Raw genomic sequence first — 24,487 nt, forward strand, 5'->3', positions numbered from 1 at the left:
CTTTACGGTAGAACAGCTTAACGAGGATCAATATCGAACACCCACGGTCCCTACGCAGACTAATCCAAGTTGTCATCCACCCGCACACTGATCGTAGCCAGTGATGTTTGATTTCGGTGACTTGTTGGGAACCGTGTCTTAACGATCAGTCCACTGCGGGACTTCGGAACTTGATGTTCTAGTACTCGGCCCTACTGGTTCGACGCGGTGACAGTGACCTCGGAATTGTTAATTAATTAGTGCAAGTGATATTTTAAGTTAGGAAATTAGACACAAAACCGTATTTTCCGTGAATAAACATACCTTTTTCCGACGGATTCGTATTTCTGAAACCCAAAATATGGGAGGAAGCCACAATCTGGGAAATAGGGCTCCAATAGTTTGGTCAGGAGTGCGATTGAAAATTTGGACCTCTTACTGATAATTTCTCTTTTTGCGTATTTCACCATATCATGAGAACTTATTAAGCAAATTGAAAATTTTTTATTTTTAAATTATGAAATTCGTTTATCCAAAGGTAATTCCATGCAAAAAGTAACTTTTAGTAAATATTTAGTATTTTATTTTATAATAATCGGAAATAAGTTTGAATTATAAAGTTTAAAATTTTTTACATCATTTAAATAAATTTAATTTTACGTGGCAAAATACTAAATTTGAGTAAAATTAGGCAAGTACTTTCTGAGAGATCGAAATTTAAAAATACGACTTTTCTCCATTGAAGCTTTTTTTTTTTTTTTTTTTTNTTTTTTTTTTTTTTTTTTTTTTTTTTTTTTTTTTTGCGCATAATACAGTGTGCGTCATAAACATATTTTTTATTATTTTTATGATTTAAAGCTAATGCATAATTTTAGAGCTTCATACACATATAGATTACGTACCTTTTCTTGAATCTACATTCATCTCTCTCCAGTTCCTCCAAAAAGCATAAGAATATACATGAATATGTACATGACATCAACATAAAGGGACAGAGCAGCGAACACATATTCTTCTGGATTAATAGCATGCATCTTTCCTCCCATTATCAATTGCGTGTCATAAGCAAGAAACTGAAAATAAATAAATTTTTAATCACGTTTTTAAATTCTGAAATGTATATAACTATAGTCTGTATGTACTGAGCAGTCATGACTTAAATTCAAACCTGGGGCACCTCATTCGGAAGTAAGCTCTCTATCACCCAAGAAGCCACCATGGCTCTTCTGCCGAATTATTATAAAAGTCGACAAAAAAATTAGAAAGTAGATAAATCAAAAACGATTTTGTTGTCTAGGGCTATGTTCAACAACTGGCTGAATGCGGTTGGGGTGCGAACAGAGGAATTCAAAAACTGGACTGCCAAAATGTTTCTGAAATATAAATTATTCAAATGCATTATTTAATAATATTTTTCAGAAGAAAAAAATGAGCGATCTAAAATCTTATTCAGCGTGATAATAAACCGATGCCTCAAAGATGTAACGTTAAGATGCCATGAACAACTGCGTGATTAGATACAACTATGTCATTAGTACCCAATTATATTAATTGAAAACAGGCGTCACGCTCTTAGAATACCATTGAATAGCCTCAAAACAAAATCTCATATAGGAAAGAAAATCGATTTTTTTATGCTTTTCTTCTGCGTTGTAAAGAATTGAAAGTCTGAAAATAAGGAGCAAAAATCTATTTTTAATGTTTAAATGTTTTACAAGTATCATTTAAAGAAAAATTGTCGAGAATTCACGCAACTTTAAATTTTTTATTTTTATTCTGAACCCCACTTTGAAATAATAGATACCAGTAATAGTCTAATAATTAAGTATTAATATTAACCTTAACGTAAAAAAAAAAAAAAAAGTCAGGTATGCGCTTTTTTTCTAAAACTCAATTTTAAATATGAACCAAATAATGCAAAGTTAAAGGAAAGGTTAATGATTAAAAAAAACATGTATTAAGTGCAGCGGTAAAATTTAAGTTGCAGTAAAAAAGAGGGGTTTATAGCTCTATATTGCATTATTCTCTAAAAATGATTATAATTTAGTGCCAAACGTAATCATTTTCGTGCATTAATTTAACAACTATGCATATTTCCCACCTGTAAATGATTCAAAATCTAGTTTAATTATAACGCTAAAAAGTAAAAATATTGTACTTATTGTCACCAAAATTAGCGAACACAATGCTTACAGCCATGAAAACTAATGCACCAACTCCTGCATACACCATTGTCATAGTCTAAAAAAAAGACATAGAAATAAACTTTAAAAAAAAATTTTGAATGCAAAAAACTCATTACAAAATATGAAATTACGAACTGAACTGAAACACAGCATATCCATTGGGTGCTTTTCGGTATTAAGTGAGAAATTTATCGATTAATCGCATCCACTTGATAAGTGGGAAAACTTCATTAGCCTCGAAAAATTAATAGGTTGATATGTTTCGAGCACTCAAAATAAAGGCACCTATTTTTAAGATGTACCAGATGAGAAGGAGGTGAACGAAACAAATTTGAAAATAGAAAACGCTAAGTTGTCGGGAAAAAATCAAAATAAAGGTGAAAAACAAAATACGAAAAATCGTGATATTTAAGGAAAAACGACGGTGGCTGAAATAGAGAAATAAAAAAAGCATGCATTTCCCAAGCGGCATGAAAGTTTGTAAGGAACTGAGGTAGCTCACTAGGTAAACGACATTAAAATCATCAGCTATATCAGTGTAAAATATCGCTGTTTGTTATTTTTTGGATAGCATCATAGCATGCTTACGGAATCTTTCGAATTCATTTGTAAGGAACTGAGGTAGCTCAGTAGGTAAACGACATTCATATCATCTGCTATATAAGTGTAAAATATCGCCGTTTGTTATTTTTTGGGTAGCATCATAGCATGCTTACGGAATCTTCCGAGTTCATTTGTTGTTTGCTTCGTTGAAATTTAAATTGAAAGAATGCGTTATAATGTAAATACTACAGGTAGAATAATATTGGATGCATGTTGTTTCGTGCTGAGGCGTAAAAAGCAATCGAAGGTAGTAACTCGGAAGTCTTACGACGAATTTGAACTCCTAGCGCCATCTGTGCGTAATATGGATAACCATATATATTGAGCAGCGATAGCTCAGGGAATAGAGCATTCGCCATCCAATGAGGCGAAACGGGTTCGAATCCCAGTCGATACGAATTCCGCATCCGGCTTGCACCGACCACAGTGCCGACGTAAAATATCCTCAGTGGTAGACGGATCATTGGTTAGAGTCCCCTTGCCGTGAAGCTACCCGTGGGAGATTTTCGTGGTCTTCCTCTCTAAGTAACGCAAATGCAGGTTAGCTCCATCAAAAAGACCTCCACGAAGGCAAATTTCTCCCAATACTCGGTTCAGGAGTTCCTTTGTCTTCTGGATTGAATTCAAAATTACAAGGCATCGGAGTTGAACATAAGTAGTCGTAAATTCATTAAATTGGGTCAGCTGTTCAACGACGGTTATAAAATTATAGCACAAAACCATATATATTGCTACTTGATATTGATATACTTTGATTTCTCATACATTATGCTAAATATTATTAAATGTCATAATACTTTTTAAAACATTTTTATTAATTTTTTTTTATTGCAGATTGACTACAATGTATTAATCATAATTACGCGAGTTATAACTGAAAACCATAGTAACTTACGTGAGAACGGACAATGATGGCCACAATACCAAAGATTAACAGAACTATGAGCAAAATGCACATAATACCTCCGCAATTGGTGAAATCAAACTAAAAAACAAAAAAAAATAATTAGTTACATCACCAGAAAGAAATTATTTTTGTTTGTACAAAAGATTTTGAAATCTAAATACATTAAAGTTCCCAAAATACTCTGTGATCGGTGTTTTGCAAGTAGTAGAGATAATCGTTAAACTAAATCCTTTCCGGTGCAATGTAGCCAGTCTGGCAATACCAATTAAATAAATGTTAAAAACCACACGAAATGTCAAACTAATAGCTTTGAAACGTTTATCAATGACTATTCTTGGAAAAATAAAGAGATTAAGTATATTGCCTCACTTAGAATATATTTTTCAAGGTTGCATTTTGGCAATGTCCTACCTGACTAAAATTTTTAATCGAAATTTGCTGTACCGGAAAAGGCAAAGAGCATTATTTCCTGGTGATCAATCTCAACCGACAGAGTGGCGTGGAATTAAAACCTTAAATATGCTTTTATTTAATTTTTACACATTAAATGATGAATCATATCCGGCTGCATTTTCCGAAACAAGTTGGATAGAAGACAAACGTCCAATTAGAATGGGAGAGATACATGATCACTGTTGGTCCAAGGAACCATTTGACAGTAACCATCATAACATTGAAATACCGCGCTCCATCATGAATTGATGATGGGCATTGTTGGACCAACAATGCCAAACACATGTTGTTGGTTGACCATCAAATCGGCATAACATCATCTTCCAACATGAATGTTGTTGATCCAACAGTACATCATATACCAACAAAACATCATATAATGGTTAATGATATTATAGTTGATCTTTATACGTATAATGGTTTATCATTGTATAATGGTTGATCTCTTGATGGTTAACTATCACAGTATTGAAGCAGCATCGTACATCATAAAATCGTGGAAGTTTGTTGCATATCAAAATTCATTCCATTGACTTGGTTATTTAATTTACGTTGGCTATTTTGCACAAATATATTATTTGGGTACGTGTTATTTTAAGATATAAAAAGCTTTTTAAGACCAAATTATACAAATACATCTCTACACTTAGCATATTTTAAATTTCTGTAAAAAAATTTCTGTCTGATTATTCACCAAGGATCATTTCAGACTGAGGAGGTGCCAGCAAAGAGCATATATGAACCAAAATTTTGTTAATTATTTAGCAAAAACTGGAAATATTACTTTTTTAAATCCTATTCTCTGAACTATACGTGCGTATGTGCCAATATTGTCTTTGAGTCATCACTAAATATTTGCTCTGCTAATATTTAACACAATTAGAGAGTTACGACATATGATTCTGTGATTGGTTAAGACGAAACAGAAAGAATCTGAAACAAAATTTTTCCTTATACGTTTAGTTATTATTTTAGGAATCTCAAAATTATAGACATTAACACTTTTTTTCAGCTTTTGAAATAAATGTCAACCATTCAAAGTTTCTATAATGCACAAGATAAATGCTAAATAACTATACATATTTTGAAACTATCAACTTTTAAGATTTACGATATCTATACTTTTCACTTTAATCAAACTATTTAAGCTATGTCGAATGAATTGGTAATTTCGGGAGAAAAAAAAACTTCTCAATTACTATAAATACTATAAAACTATTCCGGAAAAGAGGAATGCGATCAAATAGAATAAATAAAAATCCCCCAATTTAGCTNAAAATTAAAAAAAAAAAAAAAAAAAATTGGAAAGTACATCTGTATTAAAATCAAATTTTTTCCCCTCTCAAATGCAAATAACACATATTTAAATCTTATGTTGATGCTTCTCTTCTTTAATTTAACGATAAAATTGCATTATTAAATTGAATATTATTATCCGTTCTAAAGCCCAGGAAAAGCTTTACGGCAAGACGGTACAAATAGTTAAAAAGTATAAATTTACTTAAAATTTATAATTTTGCTGTGTCATTTTTTATTATTCTTGGCGAAAGATAACTTCGTAAAACGTGATTTTGATGCTGAGTAAAAAAGCGAGGTTTGAGGGAAACTTCGCCAAGTGTGGTAACTATCAACTCCGCTATTTCTTTTTTTGGCAAACCCAATCAAGACATTTTTTTAAATATTTTGTAGTGACGCAACTCACTAAATTACGTCAGATACAGAGATTTTGTTGAAGATGAATCTCAGGTTGCCACCAATAGCTAAGTACTGTGACTCTAGTGTGAGGTTAAAAATCAAATCAGCAAAAATGCAAATGCTGTACTGACCTTTGTATAAAAAGAAAACACTGTCACCACGAAACAGACAATCACACAAATTCCAATAGCCATAAGCACAGCATTAGTATCGTACACGCTGCAAGAAATAAAATTGTTTATTTCAAAAGTAAAAATAGCACCGAATTTATGGAGCAAAAAAGAAAGGTAAAAATTTCTTACCACGAAATAGAACCCATTATGTAGCTCATGCAAAGAGTCTAAAAAAAATAGCACATACATTTATTAATGAGTGAACATACGGGATACAGGAGAAGTCCTAGTACGGTGATATTACTTGAGAAATACCCATTAAAAAACACGTTTAATAGGTATCAGCTATCCAATGACACAAAAGTTAACCCTTTAATCCTGACCCCTTGATTGTGGTGGGGGTACTAAAATAGGAACCCCGGGTATAGATTCCTTATAAGTACCAGCATCTTACCTCGTCCCCACACCAATGATACCAAATGGATTCCTTTTGGTATCATTCTATATTCTTAGGTTTTCATTGGATAGAAATCTACTTAGGATTTTTCAAATTATAAAGTATACGTCCATTTTATTTTTTAATGTAACGTATACTTTTTGAGAGATCTCCATATTTCAAACAATTTATATCTTTTTCCTTCTTGTTGATTACAGTGTTACTTGTGAACTAAAATGCAAAAATTTATCAGTTAAATTGGAGCACACTTAACTGTAAAATCCAATTCTGCAATAAAAAATAGATGGTAAGTCCCGGGAATTAGAATTTTAGAGATAAATTTGCTATGCTGAAACGGACTTATTTTTTATGAACTTAACACAGAGTTTTTTTTTCTTTCATTTCCAAATTCCAAACTGTTCGAAAATTTTTGTTATCTTACGTGTGTTCTTTTTGCGAATCTTTATCACTTTTTGTGCTTTACGTTACATTTTGCTTTACTGCACAAAATACATAAGATTTAGAAATTTGAAATTGTGAAGTTATGTTGAAAAGAATCACAGGGAATACGACGAAATAATAATAAAAAAAAGATTCAATATTAGTTTGAAAATTATTAACTGCTACATTTGTAGATAAAAATACCATATTTGGTTTATCTGTAGCCCGCTGAATTGCAACTACGGAGACGTATTTTATAGACTAATTTGACGCTGTGAAAGAGCAATTTTTATTTATTGTTTTCCCGTTTAAGCGATTTATCTTGATTTTTTTTTCAGCTTCAGCTTTTTTGCTAAAAATATTGACTATTTATCCATTCTATATTTTGTCATAAAAAAATTATTATTCCCTCTCGAGATCTTGATTTCAATATTTTATAAGATCACACACAGGTAAATATCATAGCAAAAAAAAAAAAAAAAAAAAAAAAAAAAAAAAAAAAAAAAAAAAAAAAAACAGAGAAAAAGAGAGAAATTATGTGTTACCAGGTTTAAATCTTAATATTTATAGTAAAATTATTATAAAAAATTTAAAAAAAAAAAAAAAGCTAAAAATATTATAAATAGATTAATGGTATTTTTAATGTTTAATTTTGAATTAAATAACTTTATTTTTTAAAAGCACCCGATGATTATTCTTCGCTATTAAATTCTTTGACAAATTCTTAATTTAACACAGTTTTCCTTTTCATAGTACGAAGGAAAACATATTATTTAACTTAAAATTAAAACTGTAATTTTACAGTATTATTTTATTTATAACATTTTACTGTTTTTGAATTTAAATTTGAAAAGTAATGAACCTAATTTTGTGTTAAATTTACTTTTCTCATTCCCGAAATATAACTTTTTAATAAATAAATGCAAAGATGTTAAATTTCTCACAACTAGCAGAAAAATATTATTATTTTAGAAAATAATTTTCAGTCATGTGATTAAACATATAATAGCCTAATTAATGCTTATATTTTCATAAATAATATAAACGTTCAATATTTTCTGTTAGTGTTGGTGTAATTTTTACTTCAATATATTATAAATAATTAAAAAATTAATATTTACTATTATAGCCAAAGTTATTAAGTTCAAAGGAAACTGACGTCTGAAAAAGAAATAAAAAAAATATTAAAAGAACAACGATTAAAAACAATAAATTCTTATAAAGTATATATATATTTAAAGAAAAAAAAATAGGTGAGCTGTAAAAATACTTGCTTGAAGTATTTTAGTAAAAATACAGAATATCTATGTAATGCATTTACATGAGAGCGCAATTTAAAATTTGTAGCACAATAAAAGGAAATAATAATTTTTTCTTTGAAATTGCCTGTATTTGGTTACAAATTTGAAAAAAAATCTATTTAAATAAACCAAAATATTTATATGTATGTACCATATATGAGTTCGCAAATTGGTGTACAGTGTGCCAAAAAAAAAAAAAAAAAAAAAAAAAAAAAAAAAANAAAAAAAAAAAAAAAAAAAAAAAAAAAAAAAAAAAAAAAAAATGGGCCACCCTGAATAACTTTTGATCTAATGATTGCATCTTCACTTTTAAGGACTCATTCTTAATGGTTCGAAGCGGGTGACCTCAAATATGTATTTAATTAGTGCAGGCAATATCTTCAGTTAAGAAATTAGACACAAAAACGTGTTCTCTCTAAATAAACATAATTTTTTTTTCCAACAAATTTGGATTTCTGACCTCCAATATATAGGGGTGACAGCAATCAGGGAAATATGGCCCCCATAGTTAGATCAGGATAGCGGTCCGAAGTTTGGACCCGCAAATGTTAGCTTCATTTTTTGCATATTTCGCTATATCTCGAGAACTTTTTAAGCGCATTGAAAAATCTTTGCATAAAATTATAAAATTCACTTAGATATTACGCACAATTGTACTGGACGCAATTATGAAATTCACAAAGATAATTCCATGAAAAAAATAAATTTTAGTAGACATTTACTATTTTTTATTATTTTATTAAATAATAGTCGAAAAAATTTTTAATTGAAAGTTGCACATTTCTTAAGTTATTTTAAAGTATTTAATTATACATAGCAAAAAAAAAAAAAAAAAAAAAAAAAAAAAAAAAATTGAGCGAAATCGGTTGAATAGTTCCTGAGAAATAAAATACTAAATATACGACTTCTTTAAAATTTGATTTCTCATGAACTATTTAACCGATTTTGCTCAAATTTTGCATTTTGCCGCGTAAAATTGATGATTTACTGGAGATTTATTGATGATTTACTTTTTCAACCGGGTCGAAAAATAGGTATTCAGTTACTAAATAAAATAAGATATCAGTGCAATTTTATTTTAATTTTATGGAGAAAACTTCACGTTAACGCTCTTCAGTGATTTGTGTTAGAATGCTCAGAATCTTTACCACAGAAATGTGAAGGCCGATTTATTAAATCATTACTTGTACAATAATTATTCAATTTTTGATGAACTAACGTTTATATTGACTGCAATCCAGAGAATCTTTTTGTTGTTGTTGTTATTTTCAAAACTGCTAAAATAAGAAAAATGCTGATTTTGAAATAAAATTTGTGCTTATTGTGTTTTGAAACCATGCGAAACGAATCTCTTATTAGGTAAATTTCTTAACAAGAAATAAAAATGAACATTGAGACAAAAATTACCTCAATTTTTCAACGCAAGCTAATGCTATGACCACTACTATATAGATACCCCTGCAAAAATAAACTCCCATTTACTTTTGTTAACAATTCATTTAGAATAAGTGAACAAAATAGATTTAAGACTTACAATGCTACCCACAACAACGCAGTATTGGTCAATACAAAGTGCTTCACATGAGGTCTAAAAATAGATAAAAATATTTATTACTTTCGAAAGACTTTAAACAGAATTTAATATTTTGCTTACGTATTTTTAGATAGCATACGAATATATCGTGGATAAACAATTTTCAGCTGAATTATAATACAGTTAAAAGAAAGTTTGTAAAACTTGTGTATGTGAACACGCAATGTGTTCCATACCAGAAATAAGCATTTTATATAAATATAATTATTAATAATTAGTTATAAATTAATTTAATTCTAATTGTCGAATTATAAGTAAATTTCTCAAATCATCAAATTAGAAATCATTTAAGGGTTATCCAAAAAAAGTGGATTTGTGTAATAAAGTTAGAAGCACAGTAACGATAGCAGCGACACCACACAGAAAAGAAAGAAAGTGAAGATGAGAATTATAAAGAAAGTGAAGATGAGAATTATAAAGAAAGTGAAGCTGAGTGCATCATACGCTGCATGCAACGGACAACAAGTCAACTTTTCATTTCGTGATGTGGCTAAAAGTTAGCTGTTAACTAAGCTTAAACCGATATGTAAATAGTTTCCTCATAAAAGCCTCTTCTTTGCTCTGAATATAAACGAAAACCGGTTTTGATGCGTGGGATGAGATTTTTCCTTCACCTTACTTATGAGACCTGTTATAAGGCAAACAAGCATTGAAAACAAAACAGTACAGAGGCTGCGTCCCATGTCCAGATCAGAAAAATATGAGGCAGTTTTATTTTAACTAGAAGAAGGTGATCAGTCTAAGTGTTGCAGAATTGTACTAGTCAGAGCTCTTTTCTTATTTAAAAAAAATAGTGCATGGTGTCCCTACGCGCGGAAGAAGATAAACTTCGCAACCTGCGACGTTAATTGCAGAAGAATCAGCAGTCGTAGAAAGATCACTAGTTCTATTCAACGACTCTTTTTCCTGCTCCGCTCGCTTCCGTGCTCTGTAATCACGGTAATATTGTGCATTTTTCCCTCGTGGACCTCTTGAACCAGTGGAAGTGCTTGTGGTTGCCTCTTCGTCTCGCCCTGGAAAATGTATATGTATTAATAATGTATGCGAATGCGTCATAATGTAATTTCAGAAGAGAAAACCTAACAATCAATTGATATTCACAAGAGACGTACCTTGACATAACCTTAAATCCGTCGCATTGTCCGTGGGATTTTCACTCATTTTTTACAATTGTTATCCACTAAATGTGAAAATAAAAAATACTAGGTACCCTATTAAATTGTATGTGTATCAAATAAAACTAAAAAAATATTTATAGAAAAACAATACTTTTATGACTTTTATTATTTTTGAGACTAGTGAGAACCAAAACAATATGGAAATGAATGAGGGAAAACTGGATCCTACCACGTGATTTCCCGGCCAATAAAAATGTAGCGTTAAACGTTTAACGCAACCTTGTTGGAAGTCGCATAAGAAGTATAATTTCAATAGTAATTTTTATAGAATTAATAAAAATTTAATTAAAATATAAAAATTTAATTTTTAATCTAGAATTTTTATAGATTTTATTTAAATTTTATTAGACATGAATTCTAAACTCCTCAAATTAATTGACAGGGTAGAAAAAGCGCAAGAACTCCTGAGTAATATCAAATACAAATTTATAAGAATTTTCAAATTTGATGCTCAATTTTCAATTAGGGCATCGTTCGGGAAATTATTTAAGCCAATAATTAAAAAAAAAGAGAGAGAGAGAAACGGAGTTAGCATAAAAACATTACAAATGAAACCAATGGTGGAACTTTAAAAATTATCTTATAGCTATGTTTGCAATTGCGTTTACCTAACACCCCATTTACACGAGGACGGAAAACAGGCGCCATAAATAAGTTTTCTGACGTCGCGAGCCTGAAAAAAAAGGCTAGTCATATTTACACCATTCCTGAAGTTAAGAACCACATATTGCAAGTTAAAAAATAACCACGTGACCTAAAGAGCCAATCAACATTAGCCTTAATTTCAGCCTGAATAGGAGTTGTAGCTCGACAATGCTTGTCTGAAAGCAGGACAGGCAAATCTTAAGTGAAGAATCAGGTTTACGTTCCTTTTATGACACCATGCGCCTGATGGCAGGCCTCATGTAAGTGAGGTGTCAGATTCTGATACCTAAAAATATTACTAAAAATCTTTTCAAAGGTTTGTTGCACCTAAAATTAAATTTAAGATAGACTTACTCGAAAATAAACAAACATATTATTCCGAAAGTGAAAAGAAGTTGAGCTGTCAAAATAAGATACACCTGTAAAAATAGATACAAAAATATTTAAACCGGTTTTGCTGGAAGTAGAAAACTCAATTACAAATACAGGGTGTTTCGTAACTACAACCCTTATATTTTTAGACTCTTTGTTTAAGGACAATACGCATTGAAGATTGCAAAATAATATTTGAGCTATGAATAAACAAAAGCGCTATCTAAATCTAACTGCGAGAATTAAATCATCAAAAACTGTTTAAAACCAAAAAGAATTTCAAAGAATTGTTGCTGTCCTCTCCATCAATTACCATTCTTAAAAACAGCGAAATATCACGAAATATCATACCTCACAAAAGGTACCGGAAAACCGTTCCGGCCCCACTGCACCCCTGGAAGTCATGAGAAACACCGTCCAGTTCATTGGTTCTACAATATAATTCATTTTGATGTTTTCATCTCCCCTTCCTCACAAGTGATTAGAAAGATTTCAATAACGTTTTTGTTTCTTCTTCATGAAATAATATTTTAAAATTTCCAATATTTGCATATTTTTTCATTTAATTGTTGCCAGCAATTTTAGAAATAAATATTAAGGGTGGTAATTATGAAACATCATAATGTGTGTAGTTTTTAAGCAATTTTAAAAGGTTAGATAGATTTATAAGTGACAAGAAAATGCAATATTTAAAAATTTCTTTTTTATATAATAATACCGTAAACGGAGTAATCTTGCATCATTTTTTGAGATGTTTTTTGTGGACTTCTTTTAAAATGTAACATGTAGTTTCGAATATTTAAAAAAAGTATATCTGCATTATAAATATGTGAAGTTTCATTCTAAATGGTGATGCAAATTAAAACACTTTAGCTCAAGAGCAGCGCCAGTAGGGGGTCAGGGGGGGGGCAATTGCACCCCCGTCGGGCATGGCCAGCCCCCCCATCGGGACAAATTTAGAGTCTCGTTAGCTGATTAAAAAAATATTGAATCGAATAATTGAAGTAAGGAATTTATCTTCTCACTTTTCGGACGAATGCTCGTCGAACTTTTTTATCTGCAAAGGCCTCTAGCCACTCTCCTTGACCAGCAGTTTCCTGCTGCACGGGTCCCATTGGTCTAAGTCCTGGGGGAAATGATTGTCCAAATCTCGGGTCTGGTTGTCCGACTACTTGAGGACCAGGAGGCCTAAACCCTGGAGGGTCTGGTGGCCGATTCGAGCTTATATATATTGGAGTCCCAGCAGTTGATGGAATGTAATACACTGTAAAATAAAATGTTTCGCTAAAAATATAAATCTATTATAATTAGAAAGATAATTATAATGTAATTAATAAAATAATTATGGTGTATATTATTATTCCGATCCATGAATAATAGCTCACGAGTCTTAGAGAAAGTAAATGGCTGTAGTTTATTAACGCAAACTTTCTTTTAAGAATTTCTTTTTTTAAGGCACCACTTTAATGGTAAGAAGTTTGGTAAGACGGAGTTTTCATACAAATGTATCTTGTTAACAAAATAACATATTGCGTTGGTTTCAAATGCATTAAATGATCGAGGTTTGGATCCTTTTCTTTGCCACCATTAAATTGCACAATTATCAAAACACTTGATATCATATTTCGTTATAATTTCATTCATGTTTTCAGACAATTCACTCAATCAAAGTAATCAAGTGAAATTTTGCATGAAAATACAAAAAAGTTAAGCAAACAAGGTGATAACAAGAAAATAATGGTACAAATTCAACTCAAGATCATGAGTTGATGGGCATTATAACAAGATAGTTCAAATTTGATGTTACGCAACAAAATCTCTCGCAATTTTTTTTTGCCGCAATAAATCTAAGGCTTTCGGACAATAAAACTCATTCCACCTTTAAGGAAATTTTTAGCCCACGGAGCTTCCTGAAAGGAAGATAGAAAACTGCATTTACACCGCTAAGAGCACCTCAGACATGCTCCAGAAGAATCAGATCTGGAGATCTATGAGGCCACTCTCTCCATCAAATATCTCCAATGTTCCTTGAGAAGCCCTCACCAGTGCAGACTCGATGTATGAGTCACTCCCATCAATCGCCACAGAAAAAACTGAAGAATCTGATTGGTGAGGTTTTCGCTGGAAAATATTTTTCTCCAATCACCTTCTCATTTTCCCTCGACGCCGATCGGCAGAGAAAAAACCATATTCAGCGAGAATGGCTCTTTAGACAATAAAAATTAACCGGTGATTGAAAGTGCCACTGAAGAATCTAACATAAGGTACTAACCCTCAACCCTTCGCAAGCTGTTAGAATACATTCATGACACTCCAGGTCACGGGAGAGGTCACCTGAATTGCAGGTAATTTGGACAAAGGAGCAGTAAGTTTTTAACTTCACTGTTGAGTCCTGATTCAGTCTGAAAAATGATTGTTGACATGTTTACGTATGGATGACTAGCTGTGTAAAGCTAAGCCAAAAAATCTTGAAAGCAGAGCTGTCAACCCAAAACTTCTAGCTGTCCACATTATTTTATCCCTGCAACCCCGTGTACAAAATGGTGACATGTGCAAGCTAAATCTATTGGGGCCACAAAGTCCTTCAAGTTTAAATAACAAATCAATACCACTGGGATTACTAGATCGGAGACTGATCGTGCTCTGGTTCAGGTCAAAATTACGATCTGGGGATGGATGGTGTGTGAATGTGTTCTCCCAGTAAAAACGGGACGTGACGTATGTATGTCACCTCCGGATCATCCTAAGGGATATTTTCTAGACCGTCGCAGATAGCCCATTGTGCGACGTAAGTAACCTAAATTTAGTGCGTCGTAAATAACCTAACTAAATACATGAGTACCTAAAAACTAGTATAGGCGTCAAATTATTACCATGTGACGCACAAAGCCGATCACGACATGCCTGAAATTCCGACCTGTCTCGGGTTGTCTTCGCCCGATAATACTTGTCTGAAAGCTTGCTAGGAAAATCGAAGTTAGAGAAAGAGCTTTTTGTTGAAAATCACATGCCTGGTTCCAGTCTTTATGTAAAAGGGGATTAACGGAGTTTGGCTCATAGAGGCCATTCACACTGTATGCGAATTCGGTTGTTCTTATTAGTGAAATATATTTATTCTCTAAAAACTCGCCAAATAGGTTTTCGTTCAAGTCTCCAAATTTGCATAAAGAAACTCTTTCGCATTTATTCTAAACGGTCCCTAAACGAAAGACGGGTGTGTATGACAAGAATTTTCTAATTTTTAGTTCAGTTGGAAAATGTAAATTTTAGAATTTTTATTTAATATTATTATTATTTAACTCACACATGTTTCCAGTTGGAGGATTTGTTGCAGGGACATTGGGATCTACTTGGACAGTATAAATTTGTTGCTGCTGCTTGCAAGGTGAAGCCAGAGGAGAAGACCGCGTTCGCAAGTTTAATTTCTTAAGTAAGTGGAGTTGTTTTTCGTGAATCTTAGCTAGCTTCACTTTACAAAATGACTCCGGTTGAAAGTCCTGATTTTCAAGAATTTTTATTTGCTGCTGTTCTTGGAGAGACTTCTTTAGCTGATCTAATTTTTTTTCAAAGTAGAGCTGTTTTAGCTCAGTATTCACTCGTTGTCTTTTGCGCCGACGAAGTTTCAGATTTCTTCGATTTCTAGCAGATTTATTTTTCGGGTCTTTTCTTTCAATAGTCGCCATATTCCTAAAAAGTAAAAAAAATGATGCAGTTTTAGGTGCTGAAAAAGTTTAAAATCTTTCTGCTTACAGTTATCAATGCAAATATTATTTCAGTACCACTTGAAAAAACATTCCTTAAAAGGTGCAAATGTTGGCAGCTTTCACTTTTGATTTTATAATTCGCATTGAGCAGGCCCAACTCTGAGTTTACGACTGTCGATGTTCAATATAGTAGCCTTGTAATTGTAATTCCAATACAAAAGACAAGGGAACTCCTGGATCACGCATTCTGACAAACTAGCCTTCATGGTGGACTTTTTGGTGGAATTTCGTGATTCCATCAAAATACTGATTTTTCAACCACAGAGAATATTTTTATGTCTGCACAGTGTGAGCCTGTTGCAAAATTCGCATCGGCTCAGATCAACCACAGTGCTGACACAAAACTCAATTTTCTTTCGCTTTCCCATTTACTTGCATTCTTAGGAAGAAGAAAAAATGTGAAAGTTCCACCTTCTGCTTGCTCCACTCACCAGTTATCAAGATTGCTTCATTATTATTTTTATTTCTTTTAAGTGAACGAGATGGTTACCCCTAAATTGAAAACTATTCAAAGAAAAGATTCTAAGATTTTCTGTAGTATTAACACTTATTTGGTACCAAAAACTTAGTTTTCGATTCTATTGAGATAAAATTTGAATCTAATAATTTTGATCAGTTATGATTTATTTACATAACTGACGCGAAACAGCCGACCCAATAGGATACTTGTAAGTGACACAGTGTGGGTTTCTCGATCCTGATTGGTTGCTGAAACATAACATTTGCTTACGTTATCAACATATCTTTCCGTTCTGTTTCGAGTGAGCCAAGACCATCGAATAAAAATTCTCTTAAGTGACACACTCTTTATTCTTTCACAAAGATTTCAATTCTTTCCCTTGATATATTTCACCTAACGCAAGGGCAGATACGAAGTCATGCAGAACCAAAACAGACTAATTATGCATTGAGTTTGTCACGTACACAAAACGAAAATATATCACGGTTACAATAAACTCTAAGTTAAGTAAAAGTCATAGAAGAGAGATAATTATATTTTAACAAATTTGATATGTGCTACTGCGTTGTGTTTAGTAAACTTCACGTTAAATTAAAATTTCAACTTTTGTGGAGAGACTTAGCTAGGCTTTAACACGACATCTGGTTTATAAGCGATCATCTGGCGTTGAGGTAATAAGTCACGTGTCTGTGTATCAGTGATTGTCATCTTTTTGAGTTGCAAGTACCCAATTCTAGGAGCCTTACCCAATTCTAAGTTTACTATTAACTCAGTTATCATTGCAAAATCCCCCACCCACGTGTTTTTTTCCCTTCAAATTTTTATTGCCTACGCTCTCTCACGCAAGATTTGAAGCATCTGCGCATGCACACGTTTCTTTTAGATCCTAGGTGTCTTTACGTTTAATTGGCTTGGTTTTACAGAGCAAAATTCACGTTGTTCATGGCTGCAGCCATGAACAACGAACATTCCACATGTGGAATAAAAACACGAACATGAAAACAACATTCCACATGTGGAATGTTGTTTTCTATTTTAGTTTACTTTCGAAGTGTCACAACACCGACACAAAATGATAATGATTATTTTGAAAGATTATTTATTTTCATTATACAATTTATGTTGAAAGAAGTTTTTTTCTTAACATCCACGCTCGTTATGATTGTTTGTGGTTGAAGATGATATTTCACTACAATAGAGTTTTTAACTAACAGGGTTGTCAAAAATCTCATACTTTATTGTTTAAGAAATTTGGATCTTCATGTGCAAACATTGGATCATACCATGTGTAATGAAAATATAAGCACATTTGCACGTCATTTGTTTCTCTGATTTTTATATAATATATAGAAATATTATCATATTGTGCGTGCAACTCAAAAACTAGATAATTCCATATTTTTCGATTTCAATACATTTCGATTCAATATATTTACAGATTATTTTTCGTAATTTTTTATGATTATGAATAGAAATTTATAGAGTTATCTAGTGGTGCTATAACTAGATAATCATCCTTAAGTTTTCAAATCGCAACAAAGCGCTTAACAGTTCCATTTTCGATAACACATAGTTCGAGTTTGTGTCCTGATTTAAAAGTTCACCAACCTAATGCTGTAGTTAACCGTAGGTGGAACTTAATGATAAATGCAAGATCTTAGACAATTCCTAAAACAAGACAAAATATTAATTCCCCCCCTTTCAAATACGAAGTTTGAGCCGCAATGGCTCAGGGGATAGAGCGTTCGCCTTCCAATGAGGTGAACCGGGGTACGATCCCGGCGATGGCTGGTCGATACGAATTCCGCATCCGGCTTGCACCGACCACAGTGCTGACGTGAAATATCCTCAGTGATAGACGGATCAGGGGTTAGAGTCCCCTTGTAGTCAGGCTAACTGTGGGAGGTTCTCGTGGTCTTCCACTTCATGTAAGCCAATGCGGGTTAGTTCCTTCAAAAAGTCCTCCGCGAAGGCAAATTTCTCTCAATACTTGATCCAGGAGTTCCCTTCGTCTTCTGGATTGGGTTCAAAATTACAAGGCTACAGAGTTAAACATTAATAGTCGTAAACCCAAAAATTGGATCTACTGTTCAACGACGGTTATAAAAGAAAACGAAGTTTATGGGGCCGGGACAGCTTGGTTGGTATGGCACTGGGTCCAAGTCCAAGAGGTCGTAAGTTCGATCCCCGTCGACCGAAAACTCCCCGTGTAGTAAATAGTGACTGATGCACATTAAATCTATCGAGTCACAAAGTCCTCCATGTTCCCATAACAAATCATACCTCTGGGGGTACTAATCCAGGAGTTTCCTTTTCTTCTCGATGGGTTCAAAATTACAAGGCTACGGAGTTGGACATTAGTACTCGTAAACCCAAAATTGGATCGGCTGTTCAACGACGGTAATAAAATAGAATAAAATACGATGTTTATAGTAATCCAGTTTCAGTAGGCTTAGCGTTATCTAGAGGTTCTATAACAAGATAATGTTGCAAATAATCGTAGGTAGAACTTAACGGTAGGTGTAAAAATAAAAAAACTAAACTAAGAAAAAACATCAGATTGTTTTTTCAAAACTGCAGTTTGAGTTATCTAGTTTTAATACCCATAATTAAGAAAAACTTTACGGATAATTGATAAACAAGAGTCAAATAATGGTTAAATATATGTAGCGTTAACACGTTGAGCGTCAAGCTAATTTACATGATTTGCCCTTCTGGCCACGGTAAATAACTAGAAACTAAATCTGCAAATATTAGACGGATTTTGCTATTTTTTTCGATGGTTAAAGATATAGCGTTAACACGTTGACATACCTGATAAAAGTGGAGAATTATATAACGAATTGTTTAAAAATAGTGGTGGATAAAAATCTACTAAATTGAATTTATTAAGCTGAGAATCACAATAATTAAGTAAATTTTGAATAAATTTTCCGCAATTCCATAAAAGAGTGTACATTTTATAGTTCTATATCATGTTATACGCTGTCAGCCAGCTGTTTTTCGCGGCCTATGTGAAAGGTCAGTGTCAGCAAGCGGTGGCAGACGCAGCCTAAATGTAATTTCAGTGTCAGCCACCGGTGGTTGACGCGGACTAAATGTAATTTGAGTGTCAGCCACCGGTGGCTGGCTGACGCGGCCTAAATGGAAAGTCCAGTGTCAGCCACCGATGGCTGACGCGGCGCTCAACGTGTTAAAGAGGGAAAAAATTATGTTTTCAGATTAAAGAATGTTACGTTAGTCTCGAAAAAATATAATAATAAGCTTGTAATATTTGAAATTAGTTGTGGTTAGAGAAAAAGAGTTGATAAAATAAGAATTGAATGAAGGGCCATTTTTAATTGAACAATACTTTCGTTTAAAGCCTTTAAAATCTATAGCATACGACTAAAATTAACAGCTTACAAAAATTACATAACTTGAACTTACGTCGGGTTGGATAATAAATAGCTAATTTTGTTCAGTTAAAGGTTTTTCCGGAATTTCTCACATAATATCCGATGTATTAATTTTAAACATTTAGTTGTTTGGTTTTAAAAAGAAGTTTTAATGAAAAAAAATTGAGTTATGCTTGTAACAACCTTTCAAAAACCAGTTTATCCAAATCAGTGCAAAAATGACATTTTGAGTGGAACACAAAATAGCTATCTTCACTTGAAATTCTTTTTTTCTCAGCTCTAAGATAAATTCATAAATAAAAAGGAGATGTAAGTATATATTTGAAATAATTATAATTATTGCTAATGTAGTAGCCAAAGGTAACTAATTGACTGATGCTTGCAATTTTTTTCCTAAGATAAAATGAGTAAAATATTAAAGAGGAATATGTTAGAACCTCTACTTGTTCCGAGTTTTTTTGGTTATCCCTCAATTCCAAGATTCCTCCCTATGAAAGTGTATTTTTACCATTCTATTTCTTTTGTAGGTGGGTAAAATAAGGAATGCGCATGTTTTTTCTGTGACAGACAGCAGCAGAGAGAATTTATTTTCGATTTCATAATTTAAAATCAAAAATAAAACTTTTTTTATAACAAATATATTTAATCGACTCTAGTTTGTCACATTCTGTATTTTTTTATTAATTCATTTTTTTTAAATAATATTCGAGTTTAATGTAACAAATTTTTTTAAAAATATTCGAGATAGGTTTTTTTCTTTTCATTCCATTACCAAGCCAATTCCATACCTATAAATTAGGAAAATTTTCCAGAGTAGGGAATACTCAGGGATGAGATCGTGGGAGGTTTTCCTCTCCATGTAACGCAAATACAAGTTAGTTCCATCAAAAAGTCCTCCCAATACTTGATCCAGGAGTTCCCTTGTCTTCTAGATTGGGTTCAAAATTACAAAGATACGGAGTTCAACATTGGTAGTCGTAAACCAAAAATTAGGTCAGCTATTCAACGACGGTTATAAAATAAAATACTGAATGAAAAGGTACAAAATTTTTTACGGCATTTTATAGCATGAAATTTTACATGGCAAAATACAAAATTTGAGCAAAATCGGTTGAATATTTCCTACGAAATTTCAAATACGATTTCTCTAAAATTCGAACTTTGTATTTTGCCATGTAAAATTACATACCTTAAATTGATGAAAAAATTGTATACCTTACAATTCAAAACTTTTTGTACTATTATTCAATAAAATAATAAAAAAGTGTGAATATCTACTAAAATTTATTCCTTGCGTGGATAAGCCATCTTTGGATAAGCGAATATTATAATTGTGTGCACAAACTTTTCAATTAGCTTAAAAAAGTTCTCGAAATATGGCGAAATTTGCAAAAAGTAAAATTAATATTAAGGGGTCCAAACTTTGGGGACCATATTTCCCAGATTGTGACTACCCCTTTATTTTGGGGGTCAGAAATTCGGTGAAAAAAGGTATGTTTATTCAGAGAAAGTACGTTTTTGTGTCTGATTTCGTAACTTAAAATATCGTCTGCACTAATTATTTAGCATAATTGAGGTCAATCCTTCGAACGGTTAAGATTGAGTCCTAGAACGTGAAGATCCGATCATTAGATCAAAAGTTATTAAGGTTGGTCNCGTAAACCCCAAAATTGTGTCTGTTGTTCAACGACGGTTATAAAAAAAATACGAAGTTTATGGGGCCGGAACTGCCTGATTGGTAGGGCACTGGGCCCATGTCCAAGAGGTGGTAAATTCAATCCCCGTCAGCCGAAGACTCCCCGTCCCCGTGTAGTAAATAGTGACTGATGCACGTTAAATCTGACGTGTCACAAAGTCCTCCATGTTCCCATAGCAAATTAAACCTCTGGGGGTACTGATCCAGGAGTTTCCTTGTCTTCTGAATCGGTTCAAAATTACAAGGTTACGGAGTTGAACATTAGTAGTCGTAAACCCAAAATTGGGTAGGCTGTTCAACGACGGTTATAAAATGAAATAAAATACGAAGTTTATAGGAATCCACTTTCAGTACGCTTAGAGTTATCTAGAGGTTCTATAACAAGATAATGTTGCAAATAACCGTAGGTAGAACTTACGGTAGGTATAAAAATAAGAAAACTAAACTAAGAAAAAACATTAGATTGTTCTTTTCAATACTGCAGTTTGAGTTATCTAGATTTAATACTCATAAATTAAGAAAAAGTTTACAGATAATCGATAAACAAGTGTCTTGCAGTTAAATATATAGCATTAAAGAGGGAAACAATGATGTTTTCAGATTAAAGAATGTTACGTTAGTCTCGAAAAAATATAATAATAAGCTTGCAATATTTGAAATTAGTTGTGGTGAGAGAAAAGAGTTGATAAAATAAGTATTGAATGAAGGGCCATTTTTAATTGAATAATACTTTTGTTTAAAGTCTTTAAAATCTATAGCATACGGCTAAAATTAACAGTTTACAAAAATTAAATAACTTGTACTTACGTCGGGTTAGATAATAAATAGCTAATTTTGTTCAGTTAAAGGTTTTTCCGGAATTTCTTACATAATATCCGATGCATTAATTTTAAACATTTAGTTGTTTGGTTTTAAAAAGAAGTTTTAAAGGAAATACATAGACGAATTGAGTTATGCTTGTAGCAACCTTTCAAAAAACCGTTTATTCAAAACATTGCAAAATTACATTTTGAGTGTAACACAAAATAGTAACTTCACTTGAAATTCTTCTTTTCTCAGCTCTCAGATAAATTACATACGTACACACACATACGCTATATGCGTAATCACTATTACTTGTAATTGAAGATTTCGGTCATTTATAACCACTATTTCCAGCTATTGCTTCTTGCTGTGATTGCAAGTTATAATTGCTTATCAAAAATTGCTGTTATTTGTAACTTGATCACTTATAAATACGATTACAAGTAGTTTATTCCTATGTACTTTTTATTTGCAGTTAATCAAAATTGTATTCAGCGAATTTTTCTGTTGAGCAGTGAAGCTATTCCTTTATTTTTGACTAATTAATAAAGAACAATGATAGAAAGTGAATAATTTATTCTTTATTCAAAATATTTCTGACTTATGAATAAATCTTTATTCATTATTCAGGAAAATTTTTGAATAATTATTCATTATTCTGAATGCCCATCTCTGGTTAAAGGCTATTGCAAAGTGCTCTGAAATCTTTTATAATCTATCCCTTTAAAGTGTGAAATTTATAGTTAACTGCAAGGGAAATCGACACTTCTATAAAAAGGTCGCTAGGAAATGAAGGTCTAATCTAAAAATGGTTTTTTAATGATGTACTTGTCTCATGATCGATCTAATTTTAGCCAAGGCAGATCTAGATTAGTAACTTATTTTGGCTACAATCAAGTCAAGCCCTGCTCTGACAAATAAAAATACTGAATAAATAAAACAAAAGAAAGCATATTTATACATAACACTTGGATAAAATGAGAATTTTTTTCCTGCTAAATAATAAATAAAAACTATGCTGAAGAATAAAAAGTATTTCTAGAAAAATACTTATTTCAATTTGTTTCCTCTTAGGGAACAGAAAAAAGAAATGGAATGTGCGTAATATACAATATATAACTAATACATAATACAATGAAGTGTGTTCAGTACTTCATCTAAAGACAAGAAATGACATTATAAGAATAAATAGCAGGCTTACCCAAATATACAGTTTAGTAACAGATGCTTTTTAATAAAGTCCATTACATTATAAAAATTTATTTATAGGGAAAAAAAATAATAATGCAACTCCTACATTTCATTAAATTCTTTTAGACACTAGAGGGCTTCACTTCCTGCTAGCCTCATGTGATTTCCTCTTAGCCTTATTCAATACCTGATAGCTTCTACACTTTAATATATTTTATTTTAATTTAAATATATCAGTCACTAACTCTCAGAGCAATATGCACAATTTTTAAATCACATTGCTCACTGGTTTTGTCTTGTTTAATACATCAACTTTTATATCTAAATTTAAATCTAGCTCTCCACATTATTAAAAGTGGTAGTCAAATAATATCTTTTTTATGAGAGTGAACGCTCGGCACTAACCGAGTTATATGAAAATAAATTATTGATCTCTGAACGGAAAATTTTAAGAAAAATATTTTGGGCACTGTACGAGAATAATAACTGGAGATCCTTGTTTAATTTTGAAATTTACCTAAACTACAAGCAACCTGATATTGCTAAAATCATAAAATGCAGCAGACTATGATGGTTCGGACATTTATTCCAATTTGATAATACAAATCCAATAAAAAAAGCTCACTCTTACTAATCCATGGGAAACTGAAATCAAGGAAGACCACCAATTAGGTGACTCAACTTGGTCAAGGAGGACACTCATATATTATATAGGGAAAACTGGACGACCTTACAGTGGATAGGATTAAATGACTATTTGGGATTGTCTTGGCCTGTAATAGGCTGTAGTGTCTTGAAAGAGGAAGTTAAATAATAATTAACCAAAAGTTTTTAAAATTTTGCCAATACTGCACATCATGACAATACAGCTTGCAATTCCAAAATTTATATTTATCTGATTATTATATATAAATTATTTATTTAAACAGGGTATCCACTACATTTTAGATTTTCAAATTCATGAATAATTCCTAGAATTTTTCATGACTTAATGAAGTTACTATTTTCCCAACAAAAACACAACAAGAAATTTAAAAAAGCATTATAATAACGAAAATTGAAATGATAGGTATAACCAAAACTGTTATACTCTGCATCATCATATTTAAACATTTAAAATTTAAAAAAACAGAGGAAAGAAAGTGTTGAAGCAATAAAATAGCTGAAAAAAATACAAAAGCAAATAATTTTTTTCTGCAGAATTATATTCTTAAGATACTTTTCTTTTTCATCTGAAAGGAAAGAACTAATCCTGATTTTTCTGTTCTCAT

General features: G+C 32.0%; 1 protein-coding gene across 1 annotated transcript; it reads right to left on the reverse strand.

Moving 5' to 3' along the window:
• Nucleotides 1-887: 887 nt before the first annotated feature.
• LOC107452439 (protein lifeguard 1-like) lies at nucleotides 888-15,211 on the reverse strand. Its single transcript, XM_043050961.2, has 11 exons — nucleotides 15,208-15,211; nucleotides 12,929-13,167; nucleotides 11,886-11,950; nucleotides 9,649-9,702; nucleotides 9,522-9,572; nucleotides 7,935-7,974; nucleotides 6,126-6,163; nucleotides 5,955-6,042; nucleotides 3,664-3,753; nucleotides 2,173-2,220; nucleotides 888-1,052 (listed from the first exon to the last, which is right to left on the reverse strand). Exons 1-11 carry the CDS (start codon nucleotides 15,209-15,211, stop codon nucleotides 900-902), a joined length of 870 nt encoding a protein of 289 aa, XP_042906895.2. The 3' UTR covers nucleotides 888-899.
• Nucleotides 15,212-24,487: the final 9,276 nt, after the last annotated feature.

This window comes from Parasteatoda tepidariorum, chromosome 9, assembly GCF_043381705.1.
Source record: "Parasteatoda tepidariorum isolate YZ-2023 chromosome 9, CAS_Ptep_4.0, whole genome shotgun sequence".
Taxonomy (NCBI): domain Eukaryota; kingdom Metazoa; phylum Arthropoda; class Arachnida; order Araneae; family Theridiidae; genus Parasteatoda; species Parasteatoda tepidariorum.

Bases quoted from the DNA above. Each gene is read 5' to 3' on its own strand.
- LOC107452439 (XM_043050961.2), bottom strand. The intron at 11,951-12,928 runs GTGAGAAGATAA...CTATTTTTACAG, and splicing joins GACGAGCATTCGTCCGAAAA to GTGTATCTTATTTTGACAGC. The intron at 9,703-11,885 runs GTAAGTCTATCT...ATCTATTTTTAG, and splicing joins ATATGTTTGTTTATTTTCGA to ACCTCATGTGAAGCACTTTG.